General features: G+C 40.6%; 1 protein-coding gene across 2 annotated transcripts in view; it reads left to right on the forward strand.

The window, feature by feature from the left end:
• Window positions 1–16911, forward strand: part of CFAP74 (cilia and flagella associated protein 74) — a 68341-nt gene that overhangs the window by 24701 nt on the left and 26729 nt on the right. The window contains exons 1-13 of one of the 2 annotated variants that reach the window (XM_040651292.1): window positions 1507–2113; window positions 3164–3374; window positions 4283–4373; window positions 5681–5827; window positions 6559–6657; window positions 8793–8897; window positions 9270–9443; window positions 9973–10083; window positions 11263–11365; window positions 12122–12270; window positions 14039–14249; window positions 15181–15366; window positions 16388–16561. In XM_040651292.1, coding sequence (XP_040507226.1) covers window positions 1916–2113; window positions 3164–3374; window positions 4283–4373; window positions 5681–5827; window positions 6559–6657; window positions 8793–8897; window positions 9270–9443; window positions 9973–10083; window positions 11263–11365; window positions 12122–12270; window positions 14039–14249; window positions 15181–15366; window positions 16388–16561 — 1959 coding nt within the window. In that variant the 5' untranslated portion in view covers window positions 1507–1915. Of the gene's footprint in view, window positions 1–1506; window positions 2114–3163; window positions 3375–4282; window positions 4374–5680; window positions 5828–6558; window positions 6658–8792; window positions 8898–9269; window positions 9444–9972; window positions 10084–11262; window positions 11366–12121; window positions 12271–14038; window positions 14250–15180; window positions 15367–16387; window positions 16562–16911 lie in introns of those variants that run through there. The other variant, XM_040651294.2, reaches the window with a different exon arrangement.

Here is a 16911-nt window from a genome sequence, read left to right on the forward strand (position 1 = left end):
TGCTGCTTTTCTCTGGCTAGACAGCTGTCATCAAACCTACTAGTAAAAAATGAACACGCATTTCTATGTCTTCAGAATTACATCTGTTAAAATAGCAAAAACCAGCAGAGGCAGTGTGGACGTGTAGAATGACTTTGTGTGGTATGTATCTGTGCGTGTCTCTGCATTCATGTGTGCCTATAGGAAAACCACAACAGTGTAGGCGCTAAAGGGAAAGATGTTGCTAAAAATTTGACCATTGCAACAAGTGGAAATACAGTGGTGATGCTCTAGAAGAATCATTGCTGCGTTTCTCCGCAACTGCTCTTCCAGTGCCTATTGACTCGGAGTCCATGAAGCAAGCTCTCTGCTCTCAGTGCTTCTGGCAATGAAGTGACTGCTTACAAAATCTTCAGTGGCACTGTGATGGGAATGCGTTTGGCTTCAGGACTGCAATAATTTTTTGGACAATTTCTGATAATCCATGTATATTATCAGGGTTCTGATTATGCCCATCCATTTGACCAGGTGCTGCACAGGAACGTGTATTGCTGGAATCATCTTGAATGAGCCGGCCTTGTGCTGCAGACTTGGATGGATAAGAGAAACCTGCACAGCCAATCTCCCAGCAGCACCAGCACAGTGGTTTAACAAAATCCTGTGTTATTTTCACAGGACCGATTTAGCTACCACTGCGTGTCTGTGCTTCAGAAACAGAGATGTTCTAAGATCCATTTGCACAAAGTCCTAAAATAAATGTGTAACTTCTCTCAAACAAGTAAACTACATTTGATGTAATGGGCCATAATTATATCGTCTCTGTTATACAGAAGGAAGACCAATGCTTGGTCACTGGGCCATTTATTCTGCATTCAAATATAGAGATTATATCAATTATATATGGATATATATCCAGTCCATTATATAGAGAAATATATGGATGTACACCCCCACTCAACAGGAGTAATTCCTATTAGCCAAAGGGAAAAGAGAGGATAAAATGATAATGATATGGTATATTTAATTTCCTACAATTCTAGCAGAATATCCCAAACTCTTTAGAGTCAATGACAGATTAAAATTGCTCAAGAGAGAGATTAAAAAACAATTAAAATTGCTATTAAAGCATCAAAACAAAACAAATAAGCTCCCTCAATCTTTCTCATCTAATCCTCTTGAAAATAATTGAAGCTTTCCTTTAGCTACTGGCTTTGAGCTGTCAAATAGTCTCAAAAAGATGGCCCTGACAGCCATTGTTCCTTAAGCCTTTTTGTCACTCCGTTGGCTTGCCACCTCTCCTCCATCCCTATGGCTGCAGGCACAGCTTTTCTGGGAGTACTTCTGCCTTCTGACCTCACACACGGAGTTCAGATGGATCATCAGAGACCGCACGACGGCCCAGCTGCACTGCAGCAACTGCTGCCTCCTTCCCACCATGTCCTGAGAGGGATGGGTGGCTGTGCTGCCAGCAATGCCAAGAGCTCACATCGCCACAACAAAGTTTTACAGGCAAGACATGCACCCCACAGATCATTAGCTGAGTTCTCCCACGATTCCACATAAACAGCTCGTGAAAGACTGTTGTGGCAACGTCGCCAAATGTCTCTGGAAACATAAATTACACACATATGCCTATTTTTATAAATGAGATTTGGAAATATCCATAGCAATCATATGGTGGGAATATTTAGCTTATTTCAGAGGTTGCACAGAAATGATTCCTCACGCTGTATCAATGTCCAGCAGCCCCTGGACATGCACGGCCAGCAGTTAAGGACTGGGACAAGCACAACATTGCAGTTGTCCTCAGTAAGGCTTTCATTGATGCTCTGTTGATATTTACACCCAGACATTGGTCTGTATTGTAGAGCAGAGACGGAGAAATTGTTTTACATAATCGGAGCCACACTGAAAAAATTAAGATTCCATTATTGGCATGTCTTGCTGCCAAACAGCTAGAAACCTCCATAGAGGAGCTGCTGTCACCTTGGAAACGTTCGGAAGGAAGAACCGACCGCCTGGAGAGCAGCATGGAGCCATGCAGCCACCGCAGTCCAGCTCCACAGCATCACAGTGGTGCCCAACTGGTGCCACAGGACTTCACCAAAATGCCCCTCCGTTTAGGATTTCAGCAGTAGGATTCCCATTTATCTGTGCTCCCTTCTCCCCCTCTTTCTCAGAGGTGTATCACCCACAGCTGTGCCTATGGGACCTGGGCATCAGTGAGTGCCTCTGTACACCTCCTGGAACTTAAAGTGGGGGTGGATCCATTGACTCCCAGTGGGCGCAATGGGAATCGGGAGATAGGAGCTTGTCTGGGGAACCCTAACTTGGCACCTTCAGAGGGACTGCCGGTATCTCCTGTCTTCTCCCATGTGCATGTGAGAGCAGAATGCTGGCCCTGGTGACAGACGGTTCACCAACATGCACTGCACTCGCTTACAGTTGACAGCGAAGGTACCAATTAGCTGTTATTTTTTGACTCAAGCTGGTTCCGTTCACAGGAAACTTAGAGGTCACGCTTGTCTTTATTGATTGCCGAGGCTGATCCTGGGATGTTGTCGCTATGAAACTGAGCCACGCAGGCGTGGAGCGGCCACGCACACCCACCGTGGCAGCCGCGCTCCCGGGCCGCCCCTCCGGCACATCCCACGCGGGGCCGACCGCCTCCAGCGGTTGCGGCACGCGGTTCCTCCGCTCCCCCCGGCGCCGCCGCGTGGTTCGCTCCGTTGCCGGGGCAGCGCGGGCAGCGGCCGGGCTCGGGCCGGGGGTTCTTCCGCCGCCTTTGGCCGACGGGCGGCCGTGCGGGGCGTCCCGGACCGCGGGGCTTCGGCAGCGCTCAGCTGCTCCGGGTACAGCGCCGCGGCTCCGCTCGTGGGGGGGAGTTTGTTCTTCACACACTCCCGCTTTGCCTTTAAGGTGGCTCTGGGCGTTTAGCTCGAGTATATCCCGTACTTTGCTCTCCACTGTGTACCTCCATTGTTCCCTAACCAGATAAAAATGCTGTCTTCTAGGCTTCTTTTATTAATAAGCCAATTACTATACATATAAAAATGCTTTGGCAGTGTCCTTGCTTCTCCATAAGAGATTTGTGGAAGTTAATACTCACAATTTGTGACCATATCCTGGTACTACATTTACCTTAAGCACTTACCGAATGCTACTGATTTGTCTCCTAACACAGGCACCAACTTGTCTTCCTGGAGATCTCTGTGTACTTACCGATTTGCAGCCGTCTCCATGTCAGCACACTTGCTGTGACGGAACCTCCGTCATGGAAGGCAGCTCTGAGCCTGGGAGTGGTGGTGAGGAGGAACCAACTCTCATCCCGTTTCTGGAAGAGGAAGGCAACGGCACAGCGGCTCAGAGCTCTGACCCCGGAGAACATGAGGAAGGTGAACATGAGAAACCGCAGCCGTAACTTGCAGAAAGCTGTGGTTAATGTCCCTATCTAGTAGATGGGAGCGGTACGGTTCTAGGGGTAGTATGCTATTCCAAACCAATGAAATGATTCCAGTCGTTGTCTTAGCATTGCACCTTAACAGGCGTAACTACTTCAAACTTAAACCATTCTTTTTCTGTAGCAGTAAATTCCCTACTTAATCCATACAGCATTTTGACTCAGACTTAATGATGGTGAAAATCAGTCTTTGCCCGTATGGACTCAGTTCGGCCACTCAGACATTAGCAGCTGGTGCCACGGGGTGCTCGCCTTTGGTGAGGGCCTCTGTGCCTCCAGAGGGGCACAGGTCTCCACGCACATGTTGGATACCCCAGGACATCTGAATGGCACCAGCTGCCTATTAGCAGGTGACTGACTTCTCTAACTGTCAGAACGTGTTCAGTTACATGACATGAGCCAACATATCTACTGTTTAACACATTACCGTGCATCATTTAGTGCTGAATACTGACCTCTGCATTAAAAAGCTGTTCTTAGGCTATTTTCTTACTGTCATTTTCCTTATTACCTAAACACACAATAATACATACATAATTCATATTAAATAATGTTTAATAAATACTTATAGGATTCCATCTTCACTGCAGGTTGGAGTAATGAGATGTACAGAAGGGTGTTAGTGTAAGATGAACACACTATAGACTGTTGACATTTTCCTGCTTTGGTTTCCAGGTGTTCAGTAGCAGTCTTGTGTGGCTGATTTTTAATAAACACTGCAGTAATGCTATAAAATGCAATCTCTGATTCTCCACATATTTTGACTTGGCAGCAAGTACGTTAGCACTTTGCATTTTGAAGCTCAAAGTCTCTTTATTAAACTGTTGTTTTAATTTCTATTAGAATACAAGCTTGAAGAAGATTTGTCTGACGATGGCACAATGGGGAACGAGGTCACTTCTGAAGGAGATGGAGACAAGTCTGAACCTAGCATGTAAATAATTCATTGCTTTGTTAGCAGCTCCAGTAATAACTTCCTTTGTAGTGGTGATTTACCTTTGCAAGAGAAGGTTTGGTTAACTCAGTTACATTTTTTTTGTCAAATGAGCCCTAGGCAATATGCATACATACAACACGTGGTTGCACCACATTCATGTGGGCTTATCAGATCTCCTCAAAAGAGCATTTATTAGCCTGGGTAGTGCTACACCAAGCAACGCACGCTTCTAAAAGCCAGCCAGCTCTCTGTAATAATACGCTGTGTTATGTTCAAATCTCTCTGTACTTACAGAGCAACAGGAATTACTGGAAAAAGGGAATAATATCAGTGTTGGATTGTAAGTTTCTGAATTGAGAGAGTTTCTGAATATAGAGAGTTTTGTACCACTGTGTACAGTCGATTAGCACAGAACTGGCGTGATGATAGTTTGGTACTACTTTGGTTTTACAAGTAGGTGGTAGAGTGAATTTATTCCTGGAGAAATAAATTTGCATGTAGCAAAGGCCATGCGTGGAAAATAATTCAGTGGTTTGAATGTGGCCTTAAGTAGCTGCTGCTCTCTTCACAAAGATCAAAGCACAGTTTGGCCTGTTTGTCAGACTGCTAATCTCTGCCCTGCAGTGTCCTGGCATAGGGTTGCAAGGCACGATGAAAAGCTGAAATGATGTTTATTAACATATGTATGTGGGAAGTTGCATAGCACATATGCCTGCTGCCAGTAAATGTTGACAGTGTTACCATTATCAGCAGAGAAACTCAAAATACACCAAAGTGATTAAAAGAAAAAAAAAAAAAAAGCCAACAAAAAATCACCAAATAACACCAGCACCCATCTTCTGACTTCTTCTTTCTATATGTTTAAATAGACAAAAAAAAGTAAGAGAGATAGCTTACTCACAAAATGAACAGTTCTACACAGTGTTTTAAACTAGTTCAGAACGTTCCCTTCAAAGTTTTAAAGCACTGTTCAGGAAAAGTGGAACCTGAAAACCATGGGTATGATCAAGGGGAGGCTCAGACATTTCAAACCAAGGGTATATACTTGAAGCAAAAATTGAGTGTGAACACTCAGTATTAGATATTTAAGACTAAAAATCTTGGCTTAAGTGTATGTACTTCAGATTTTTGTACAGATTATCTTTGCTGTTTCCTGACTTACACTGCTCATGTTCACAACAGTTTCCTAGAATGAGTTAAACCAAAACAAGGAACTCAGAAATGCATAAATGATTGTACAAACTTTGTGGAGCTTTTAAACTTCTCATTGTGTTCTCATGTTCATCATATACTTCAATTCAAAGGGACAGCTTGGAACACGGCTTGGACGACGTTACAAGCAGCCAGGCTCTGAAGTCTGCAGATAGAATTTGCCTATTTCCTTTACCCAGGAACCTAAAAGAGCTCAGTGACATCGCCAAAGAAAAAGAACTTGTGGTCCAGAAAATCAGGTCAGTGTTGAAGGAAACATAAGCCATCAGCATAAATGCACCATCAAATACTGGGATGCTGTACCTGTTGCATATTTATAGCATATATAATTTTGTCATGAGAGTTATGTGATGCAAACACTTGCTTAATTGGATATATCCAATATATTCCAAGGCCCTTGTACAGGATTAAGGTTAAAAATGAAAAACTAAAACACTAATAATGATGCTAAAGAAGAGAGTTCTGGCCTGGAATAATTAGACACTAATGCCTCTCAGTTATATCTGCACAGTTCTTCTGGTTCAACAATCAGTTAGAAAAATTAAGTGAAAATTCATTATAAATATTTTCTTAACTGTGATGGAAATGTTCCATTGAAGTCAGTGATGACAGTTGCATATTTCAAAATATGCACCTGCTATGAGCATTCTGCTGTGTTAAGGTAAAAAGACTTTCTTTAGCAGAAGATGGATCTGCAGAGGGATAATGTAAAAAATGCTGCTTATGCTGTTGTCTTTTTTTGATAATATGGATGAAGTCAGACTGAACTATTGTTACTTTTCTGGATTTTTAGAGAAAATACTTGAAATAAACATGGGCTTCTCCAGAACCTCATAAAGTCTTAGAGAAAAAGTGCCGTGGTGGTGGGGAGGTGGGGAGTTTGAGGAATCCCAGCAACGTTATCCTTTAGAAAGAAAAGTTCCATGGTTGAGAGAACTTCAAATGTAAATAATGTGTTTATTTGTTTCAGAGATGAGCTGACTGCCTGCCAGCTGCGGATCAAAGCGCTAGAAAAGCAGCTGGAGAATGTAGACATTGAGACAGAAGAGGAGAAGGAGGCTGGCAATGTGTAGGTAGAGGATATTTCTGGGTGCCAAAGATACAGGCATCCACTGTGTTTATCTGTGTGTAATTAATGAGTTTACTTTTTTCACCTTGTCATGTTGTTGACAGCTAACAGAATTTTTCAGCACACACATTCAAGATGTTCGTAGGTCAATGAAACCCAATGGAGTTACATCTTATGCTGAGAATGGCCATAGCTTGGAAGGCTGTTCTGACATGAGTGCGATTCTGTATGTTCAGAGCAATGCTTTCATTTCTGTCTTGGCGAATGCTAACATTGCAGTTGCTTTTCATGTGGTTTGGGGTTTTCAGCAACAGCTTCTCCCCTTGAAATAAATAATGGTACGTTAGCATGGACATCACTGATCTCTGTGCCTTCATGTCTAGAGGTTCTGTCCGTTAAATCAGAATGCAGAAGGTGGAGAGTTAGGAATGGAGAGGAAAGACATGTATTTTAAAGGAGCATCCAGCAACAAGTTATTAGTCAGCCTAGCTCACTGCTGTCAGTTATGTTCCTCAGTCCCCCAGTAAATTCTGTTCATTATGATCAACCAATGCCAGTGTGCCATGTCAGTTTTAGAGGTGATGTTTTTTCTCCTGATAACAATTACAACCAGGATTTATATGTATGCCTTTTCTTTTTTTAATTGTTTTATGTTGTGAAATGCACGAATGCCTTTCAGGAGTAGCTCTGCATACAGGAGCTGTTCTGAAACACTTGTGAGGAAGTGGGAGGCAATTTACTGTACTCCTCACATTTGGTTTAAATAGAAAGAAGTGGGTGGCTTGTGTACCAGGAGCCAGTGCATTGTGAACAAACTTTGCAGCTGCATTTTATGACCTGTGTTATTCTTCAGTAAGAAGAATCTTGGTGCACCAACGAATGACAGAATAACTGCGGTGGGTTAATTGCCAAAGTAGGATAACTGATTAAACAAAAATGAATTTAATGCTAATCAGACTTCTGTGGCAGGTATTAGTACTCCCCGTTCAGGATCGCAGAGAGACTCTTATTAAGAAAAACCAACAAAGACGGAAAAGCATTATGTAAGGTTTTTATACTTATGACAAGTCAAATTGTGAGGTCTAGAAATGTGGAAAATAGCAATTTTCACAGTCTATTATATTTAGAAAATTAATAATGAAGAAGACTTGATAAGTTCCTGGCTTATAAAAGCTCAAGTGCATCATGTCATGGCAATAATGAAAATACTGTCTGCCACAAGCAGTACTGCTGCCTTGAAAAAAACTGTAAAGTCCGAGTAGTAACTTCAGGTAGAAGATCCATTTCCAATTTTCACTTCCAAAGATGGTGTTTATGTTGAATAAATCCTGTCCATTGTCTATTGATTCTGCAATTCTGCAGCGTGCTGTACAGTCATTTTCCTGGGTAGAGAAGCCCAAGGAAAATAAACAGCTATGTTGTTACACTGCTGCTGTAGCCAAAGTGCATGGGTGTATGGGAACTATTGAATCATGGCCTGAACCTCTGATTGACCACCTGAGGTGAGCACTGAGTCAGCCACAGGAGCACAGGTGAAGGCAATCCACCTGTGTGACCAGAAGGGGTGGAGCCTGGCTGCACCTCTCCTAGACCCCATTTAAGGGCTGACTGCCACTGAGGAAGGCTCTCTGCCTGGGGATTGCTCCTCTTGGAGTCTTTTCAGTGAACACAGGACATGGGTAAGCTTTCTGTTCATCCCTGATTATCCCTTTCTAACATGTTAATCTGTCTAGCCTAATATCTGTTTACTTATTGACCTTACAAGGGGGGTATTGTAGTGCCATTTTAAAGGTGAAATCAATCAAGGTTCTCTTGTTTTGCTTATACTTATTAATTCTTCTTTTATCAGTGTATGAAATAATCACTTGGAGCCACCTGCCAGTGCTTTTTAAAGTAAATACAACTGTGTAAATATTGACAAATTTGTAATAGTTTAAAGAAAGCTGCACCTCTGAACAACAAATGGACAAAGCTGAATAAGAGGCTCTGCATGAATCGATGTAATTCTAATACATAACTCTCACCCTTAAAGCTATTATTTATTGTTGCTGACTTTGTTTAGAAGGAGTTTTTGATCTTTTTTAACATTCATTAGTTCCAATTTCTTTCTGATTGTATCTTTTTTTATGTACCAGTGCAGCCGTGTTCCGCCTACAGGCAATGCACAGGCGCCTGTGCACTGAACTGGAGGATGAGAAGAGTTTTGAGTTGAAAATTGCTTTGACACTGAAAGAGAACATGTAAGTGATGGAATGAGGAAGCTGTGTGATGGGAGTCAGTCTTTATTATGTTCTTCCTGTGCTGTTGAATGGATCCAAAATTAAACTCTACAGAAATTGTAAATACTGAACTATATAATCTGAGGATTTGAGGTTTACTACAAAGCAAAGGATCTTGACCGCAACTTTTAGCCTAAACAATGAGTTGCTTAGGAAATTGGTTGCTGTGGCTCAGATTCTGAGTTAATTTTGCACACGTAAATGAAATAAAGTCCCAGTTTAATTGGAAAATAAGATGGACTAAAGTAGACCTGTCTGCAATAGCAATGAATAAGCATAAATACTTCTAATTTATGCCTCGGTTGTGAAAGCAGCTCACGCTCTGTTTTAAAGGCTTGAGATGTGGCGGATAGAAATGCAGCAGGGAAAATATGAAATCCTCCACAAACAATCTAAAAAAGATGAGGAGGAGCGAGAGATGCAATACCAGGAACAAGCAGAAGTGCGGATTCGGAGGGAAAAAATAGCAGCTCTGAAAGCAGAAGAAAATCAACTGTCTTTAAAAAAGTAAGTGGGGCTCTGCTTCCTTTCCCTCTATCACTTCTAGCCAATTCATTATTTCATATGTTGAGAAGACTAGCTAAAGGAAGTAATCATGGTATTGTATTTCTGAGCTGGATTTTGGCCCTGAAATATTTGTGTGAGGAAATAGAATTCAAGTAAGAATTTCCCCCAGTCTTGTCACTATTCAGGTAAAGATTTCTGACACGATTAACTTGCTAAAGACAAAAACTGTGAATGCTTTTTGTCTAAGGAGTTTCAATTTATTACGTCAGACTAAGTGCATGTGTCTGCATTGCTGCTGGGTGCCAGGACCTTCTAAACTTACAATCTTCTCACTGAGACTTGGAGAGAAAAAGGATCCCGTGTTATCAGTTTGTAGCTCCTGTGAAGACAAGAGACTGTACAGAGGGGAAGAAAATACTGTCTCTGTATCAAGACATAGAAATAAACATCCCACCATTAGATGTCATTTCCTTACTTAAACCATAGATCATCATTTCCTTAGTGCTGTTGGTTTGCCTGTCTTTCACAGAAAAGAAGAGAAAGCCCAGAAAGAATATGAAAAAAGGCATAAGAAAATGCTTGACGGTGCCAAAAGGAACCATGACAAAGCAGTCTACTTCCTGAGAAAAAGCATGGCAAGGTAATCATCAACTCCAATTTTATTTCCCAGCACTGTACGTCCTCGGTATGCAGTGCTCTATCCTGTACTCTTCGAGAAGTAATCATTTTTCTGCTAGATTATGTCCTGGTATTACACTTGGAAATCTGTTACAGTGCCAATGCTCTAAAGCTCTGAAATCTTACCAAGCACGAAAGGACACGAAAAAAGAAAGTCCACCTCCTGTCTTGGTATGGTCTTCAGATTCCGTGCAGCTGAAGGGACTGTTCTTTGAGATGCATAAAGTTCTGACCACTTGTAGGCATTAATAATCACTTACAACTTTTACATAGATGTGTGTGAGATAGCACAGCTGAACTGCAGGTTGGGAACTTGTACTCTGCCTTTCTGTATTACCTCTGAAATGCAGTAAAATAGCTTTCTTGCTCTCTGTTAACATTGACTCAGAGGGCATTTCTGTGTGTTCCTGTTATCTTATGGTGGATGGTAAACTGAGTGTTTTCTTCATAAGTTCATGTTCATACAATTACTGTGATAATAAATTTTGTTACTCAAGGAACTGAGCATTTGTTACTTTTACTTGTATATTAGGACTTAATTTAAGAAGTGATTGAAATAATGGTACTGTTTTTATGGTGCTTTGTTTTTCCTTAGCACATACAAACTTAACAGTAATTAAAATTAACAAACTGAACCAAATCAGTTGATCTTTTTTGCTCAGTATCTTAGTGGTTTCTTCTAGTTTGCCCCTATATTAACTGGGATACTCAGATTTGATTCATGCCCACATATTTCAAGGCTTTTGAATTTCTGTGGTTTATTTTCAGTGTGGCTACATGCGGTTTGCTTGTGTAAAGTTCAATATGTCATTGTTTAGATATCAGTTTTCAGATCAACATCTGAATTCTTACTTTATTTTACCAACTAGACATAAAATGTGGAATGCATTTCTGAGTTCAAAACACATAAAAAAAGTTGTTGAGTAAACTGGTTGAAAGCCCGTGGGCACTTGTAATCAGAGGATACTGTATGTAGAAGGCTTTTTGAACTGTTCTACTTCACCCATGCTCAGTATTACTGTGAACGGGGAAACGTGCAGGAGATGTTAGGTGACTTACACAAATACTGTTTGTCAGGTTAAACATTCTAATACTAAAAGCTTTCCAGGATATAAGCTGAAAGATTTCACTCTGCTTACAGAATTCATGAGAAGAATGCAAAGGAAGAAGCGAAAACTCAGGAGCATATGGAGAGAAGGATACAAGCTGTGCTCTCCCTGAAAAACAGCATAACTTCCAATAGGGTACTGCTGCTGTGGCTGAGCTGGGGAATGAAGAAATTTACTTGTTAGACTGCTAGCTTTTATTGAAAGTAATTCCAGTTTTCACTGCAGGATGGGTGTGTGATGCTGCCATTCCATGGGCCAAATCTCTTTTTAAATGGAGGAGAATCTAACTATAGGAAATAATGGTGTTAGATTTGTGCGGATGGATTTTTGACACTTGTACTTGAGGAGTCTTTTTGTGAACATTCTAGCTGCTGTGACATGGTAGCTTTCTTGAAAGTAATGCATTCTACACATAATCCTCCAAAAACATGGCTGAAGTATTCCCAATTATTTAGATCCCAAAGTGAGAAATACTTCATATGGAGAAAACATGGAAAAAAGCAGTTACTTAAGAGTCTAAATAATGTAAAGTAAGAATTTCTGAGCTAAACTATTTCCCTCATTCATTTGTGTTCTGTAGAATATGAGGGAATGATTGGAATTCAATACTGATTTGATAAGAGCTGTAAATATCCTGTAAACATTGCTTCATTGAAAAACATTTCAAAGAAAAACTAGAAGGGGAAAGAATTAGTGCTGCCATGTCAGAGCTTTGTGCATCTCCAACACACACAAACTACTGACAGCTTGCTTGACTGTTGTGTAGGTTAAAAACAGTAAGCTGTATTTCAGGTGAAGCTACCACAAATTAGATAAGGAGACCAGAGTCCCTCTTTGATTTTCTTTAATGTGTGAATCTAATATGAAGCTGTGGTTTGTTTGCCTCCATAGGAAAAACTCCAGGCTCTCCAGGCTTGGAACCAAGCAATGGCAAAGAAACAGGAGATGACAATGAGGGAGGCTATCCTAGCAGAAGGAGGCAATGTTGCCAAGGAAATTTTTCTCCATAAACGTTTGCTACAGCATGAAAAGGAGAAACAGTAAGTATTTGTTGTTATACTGTTCTCATTGCTCACTGATGTTCATGCAGGAGTGTATTGGATCTCCTAATTGGATTCCAAAAGCATAACACATACGGTGCTGTCTCAAGAGTGACCTCATTCTTATACTCTGAAAGTGTGGAATTCATACAGCCAGTTTAAGTGTCTGGAAATTCTAGCTTATGTATTATTCAGAGAACCAAACTTCGGTTCTCGTGTTCTGATTACTGCAAGGAGGATAAACCACCCCAGGAAGGCAATTCAGTAAACTTAAACTGAATGCCTGAAGTAACAGTACTCCTGCATTTCCTCAACACTATCCACATAGAAAACTGCAGTGCAGTAAGAGCAGCAACAGTGCAGTCTCCTTCCTGCTGCTCTGGTTGAGATTATTCCTCTGCCTTTGTATGGACAGAAGAGTGCCTGTATCTCATCTACTCTGCTGCAAAGTTAATTATTGTTTTTAACCACATATGAAGATGAATTTGAGTCAAGGTGCTAAACAGAAGGTGGTTGAGGTATGTGTTTCTGCATGCTGCCTCTTCTAACCTATAGCAAATGTTAAAAGATTTAATGAGCAAAGATTCAATCAGTTTGTATAAGTGTTTCACTCCTGATAGCTGTGTAATGCAACTTTTGCTATCAATAAAAGCATTCTAAAAATCCTGTTAATAAAATCACCATATGAGTTGGTAGAGATCTGCAGGAAATATCTAACTATTAGAAGTTTAATCTTGCTTCTTTCTTTCTCCTTGCTTGCCTTCTCCCTCTCACTGTTTCCCTTTGCAGGCACAAGGGAGAGCAGTTTGTTAGTCTTAATGTTAGCTGTGACATGACTGCACTTTCACAGCAGTTCTTTTCTAATTTCAGTACCACTCCACCAGTCGCCCGAGGAACTGCTGAATTATTCCCCCCAGGCTCTACCTTTCTCCTTTTATGTGAAGGGATACTCAGTTTTCTCAGAGCGCATTTTAGCCTGAATAAGTCTTTCTGAATTGCCTGCAAAAAAATTAAGTCTTTAGTCATTGGAGCCTCTTAGCTTAATTTGTACATTGCTGATGAGTAGAATGATATAGACAAGATCTAGTAATAGGGACGAAGGATGGCTTTATACCTAGAGCAGATAGCACTGGGAGTCGGTGTACCTTTCCTACATTTTGAAGCTTCTCTGTGCCTTGGTTTTCCCAAAATATAAATACAGTGGCATTTATCTGCTGCAGTGGGGTATCGTGGCTACACTAAGCCACTGAAGTGTTTCAGTGGGCAATAGCCTGTATTTAAATAAGAAAGGTGATAATCTTCTCTCCTATTTAGAATCAGGAATGATATGAATTACTTGAAAAGGTGAGAAGAAAGATTTCTGTATTAGAAAGGATCATTAGCATGGATAATGTCAGTTGCAGAAGATTGTATATTAAACTGCCGGTATTAAAACTGAGATTAAATGTTCTGCCCAGTGCATCATTGAACTGTAGCTTTGAATTTATACCTTTCACGTTCAGTACATATGGCCTTACCTTTAACCCTTCTGCTTTTTTACAACCTACTTGATTTCAGATAGGCAACTATCATCAACTTCTAAAACACTCAAATGGAATATGCTTAGTCTAAATATACTTGCCCTCTGAATCTCATTGTCTTGACACAAATTACTGCTGCTCCCAATATGAAGACCTGATGTTGAGCTCAAAGGCTCAAAAAATGGACTGTAATGTTATTAACCAACAACTATGGTTGGTGTAATGTTTCTCATAACATTTTCTTACAGAGCTTTTATAGAACAGCAAAAATCGAGAAAAATTGAGATTGTATCTAAAATTTTGAAAGAAAAAGCTTCTAGTTGCAAGCAGAAAAACCAGCAGTTGTGTACTAAGGCAATTAAGAGTGGTGGTAAATGTAAGGATTCTTTACTGTGGAGAAAGAAAGCGTGGCGCTATATTGAGAAGACCTGCAAACATCCAGCTGGGGCACTGCCACAGGTAAACAAAGGACTAAGAAACATCTTTAAATTTACTTTCTATCAGAGCTGTAGGAAAGTGAATTTTGACTGTACCTCTGAATAGCACAGGGGCTGCAGCCAAATACCAGACAGTACAGAGCAAGTGGAGAGTGATTTCTCCATCAGTCTGTTAGATCTGTTGATGACCATTAGTCTCTCTGTTTTTGGTGGTTGGTACCTTCATTCATGAAGCTACTGCTGCTTGGCACAGATGCTTTTTTTGGTTTGCATTTGTATTTTTAAGGGTATTTGTAGGAAGTGTATTTCAGACAAATGAATCACAACTGACCCCAAGAGGAACACAATTAGCTTCACCCCAAAGTAAGGATTCGGATCAGTCTGTCAGCACGAGAGAAGTGTTTCCAACATATCAGAATGGAGACTGCGGTGTTTTCATGACAACAGATTTTTGTTTGTTTGGGTTTCTTTAATGTATTTGTTTTAATTGGTCTGCACAATATTTCAGGCAGTGCTTGCCTGAAAAGGAGAGGTGGGATGAACTGAATCTCTTGAGGAAGCCTGTGTCTGCCTGCAATCCTTGGGTATTTGAAAGAAAGGGGGAGAAGGGTACGCTGGTTTGTGGAAGTAGTCATAACATAACAAAGCAAGGAAGTCCTTGGTTATCATGTAGTAGATATAACTAAAAATGTACAAAACCCAGAAACATACACAGTTACTATTCACATGCCCACCCTCCTACAGAATACAGTTGCTGTCCTATAGATGCTCATTACTGTAATATTGTGAGTTGTCATTTTAAGAGGGGATTGCCTTAAGCTGTCATCTTCAGCCATGCAGCTTTATAGACCAGTCACTCTGTATTAAAAGATCTCCTTGGAAACTGTTAACTGCTCATGTAACTGCCCTCTAGTAATTTTTAATGGTATTTCAAAATGTATTTTCTCTCACAGGAGTCGTGGTACTCTCCATCAGTTTGTTCCCCAGCTGGTGAGAGAACTGCTTCTGTAGGAGAGTGTTCTGAAACAGTCCCCCATGATGTGCCCTGTGAAAGTGAGGAAGGTGAGAAGGAGAGGGACGAGATCCCAGCAGAACCAGAGCTCCCAGGACTATTGAGTCAGGAATGTGACTTGCACAAGGTAAAAGCTGTGTCATCTTCTCTTAAAAATGGGAAAAAATAGAGGCGGATATGTGTATTTGTCCTATTGTTACGTTGAAGTCTATAATGTTTTGGAATTATTCATGGAAGTGTCAGAATGGATTAGGAAAGTTTTGTTTCCCTCTCTAGTAGTTGTACATATCTGAAGAAATGACGCTGGCAGGTGCTGTTTTATGAATGCAGCCTAAAACTACTAATTATCTATTCTGCAGTTAACATGTCATTATTGCACAGATACAGAGATTCAGATGTGGGAATATCAGAGGGTAATTGCTGTTTGACACTGTCATCATAGTTTTCTCTTCAGGGGTAAACAAAACTTCAATTTTAGTTCAGAGATATGTGAAGATGTCACACTGTGTTCACTTTTTTGTTTGAGTTTAAAAAAACCCAAAACCTTGAGAAAACTGAACATGTCTTTTTGTTTAATTGGCAACACAGATTGCTTTATGTGGGAACAACTTTTGTCCCAAACCAGGCAAAGTAAAGCAATTTTTATCAAACCAAAAGTATCCTGTACTCTAAAAAGAAGTAAATAATGCCTAGGAATTGTGTTAGTTATGATCATGCACGTTATTCCAAAGTATGCTCCCATACACTACTTTTTTCAGATGTAGGTCTTTAAAAGCAGACTTGAGAATCAGTCAGAAAGGAGAGTGTCAGTAAATATCATGAGGTTGTGTGAAAGAAGCACTGGACCATAACTGAAATGTTCAGTGAAGTTAGCTGATTTTCTGAAAGGTTTGCTCAGGAAGTGGAATATAACCCCTTTACTGCCATTAAAACACCATGTTCTTATGATGGATGTAGGGTACACAACAAACAGTTAAGAATAAACTAATTTCTTCACATACGAGTTGGGAGGCTGAGTTTAATCTGGAGAGTAACGAAGGCTGGCCAGAGACTGCGATTCTATTCTCTGGCATTTCTACATTGTTCTATAGATTCTGTGATCACAGTTATTTACTGCCACCGTGTTTTTTATTGATGTTCCTTGTTAGATATCCAAAGAAGAAATGGATACAAAGCATCTGGACACAAAGATAACGAAAACAGTGATTTTAGAGGACAGAAAGGAGGAATTCCCAACGAGAATTTTTAATAAGGGAACAGTGTCTGGTCACGAACATCAAGGAAGATCTTTCTATAGTAAACCAAGTTGTATTCATTTCAAGGTTAGTGGCCATTCCAGATGGTATCTGTAAAGATGGATGTTTCTGCTAGATTCATATACTGATGTCTTGATCAAAATGCTGTGGCACTGAAAAGATTCTTGTTGGCTGCTGTGGGTTAACACTAACAGACAGCTAAGGGCTGCAGAGCCCTGACTCACTTTCTGCTCCCAAGTAGCAGAAGAGGAAAATTTTCAGTAAAGATTCCAGCCTGCAAATGACTATAATATTACACTTACATTAGGAAGAAAGTGAGCTTATCAGTTTATCCCTGTATTGTAATTAATAACTACACTGTCAGAAAGTACACTGCTGTGCCTCGTTCGCTTCTGTACTTGAAGAGGTTGCCAGTG

This window comes from Gallus gallus, chromosome 21 (genome assembly GCF_016699485.2).
Source record: "Gallus gallus isolate bGalGal1 chromosome 21, bGalGal1.mat.broiler.GRCg7b, whole genome shotgun sequence".
NCBI classification, from domain to species: domain Eukaryota; kingdom Metazoa; phylum Chordata; class Aves; order Galliformes; family Phasianidae; genus Gallus; species Gallus gallus.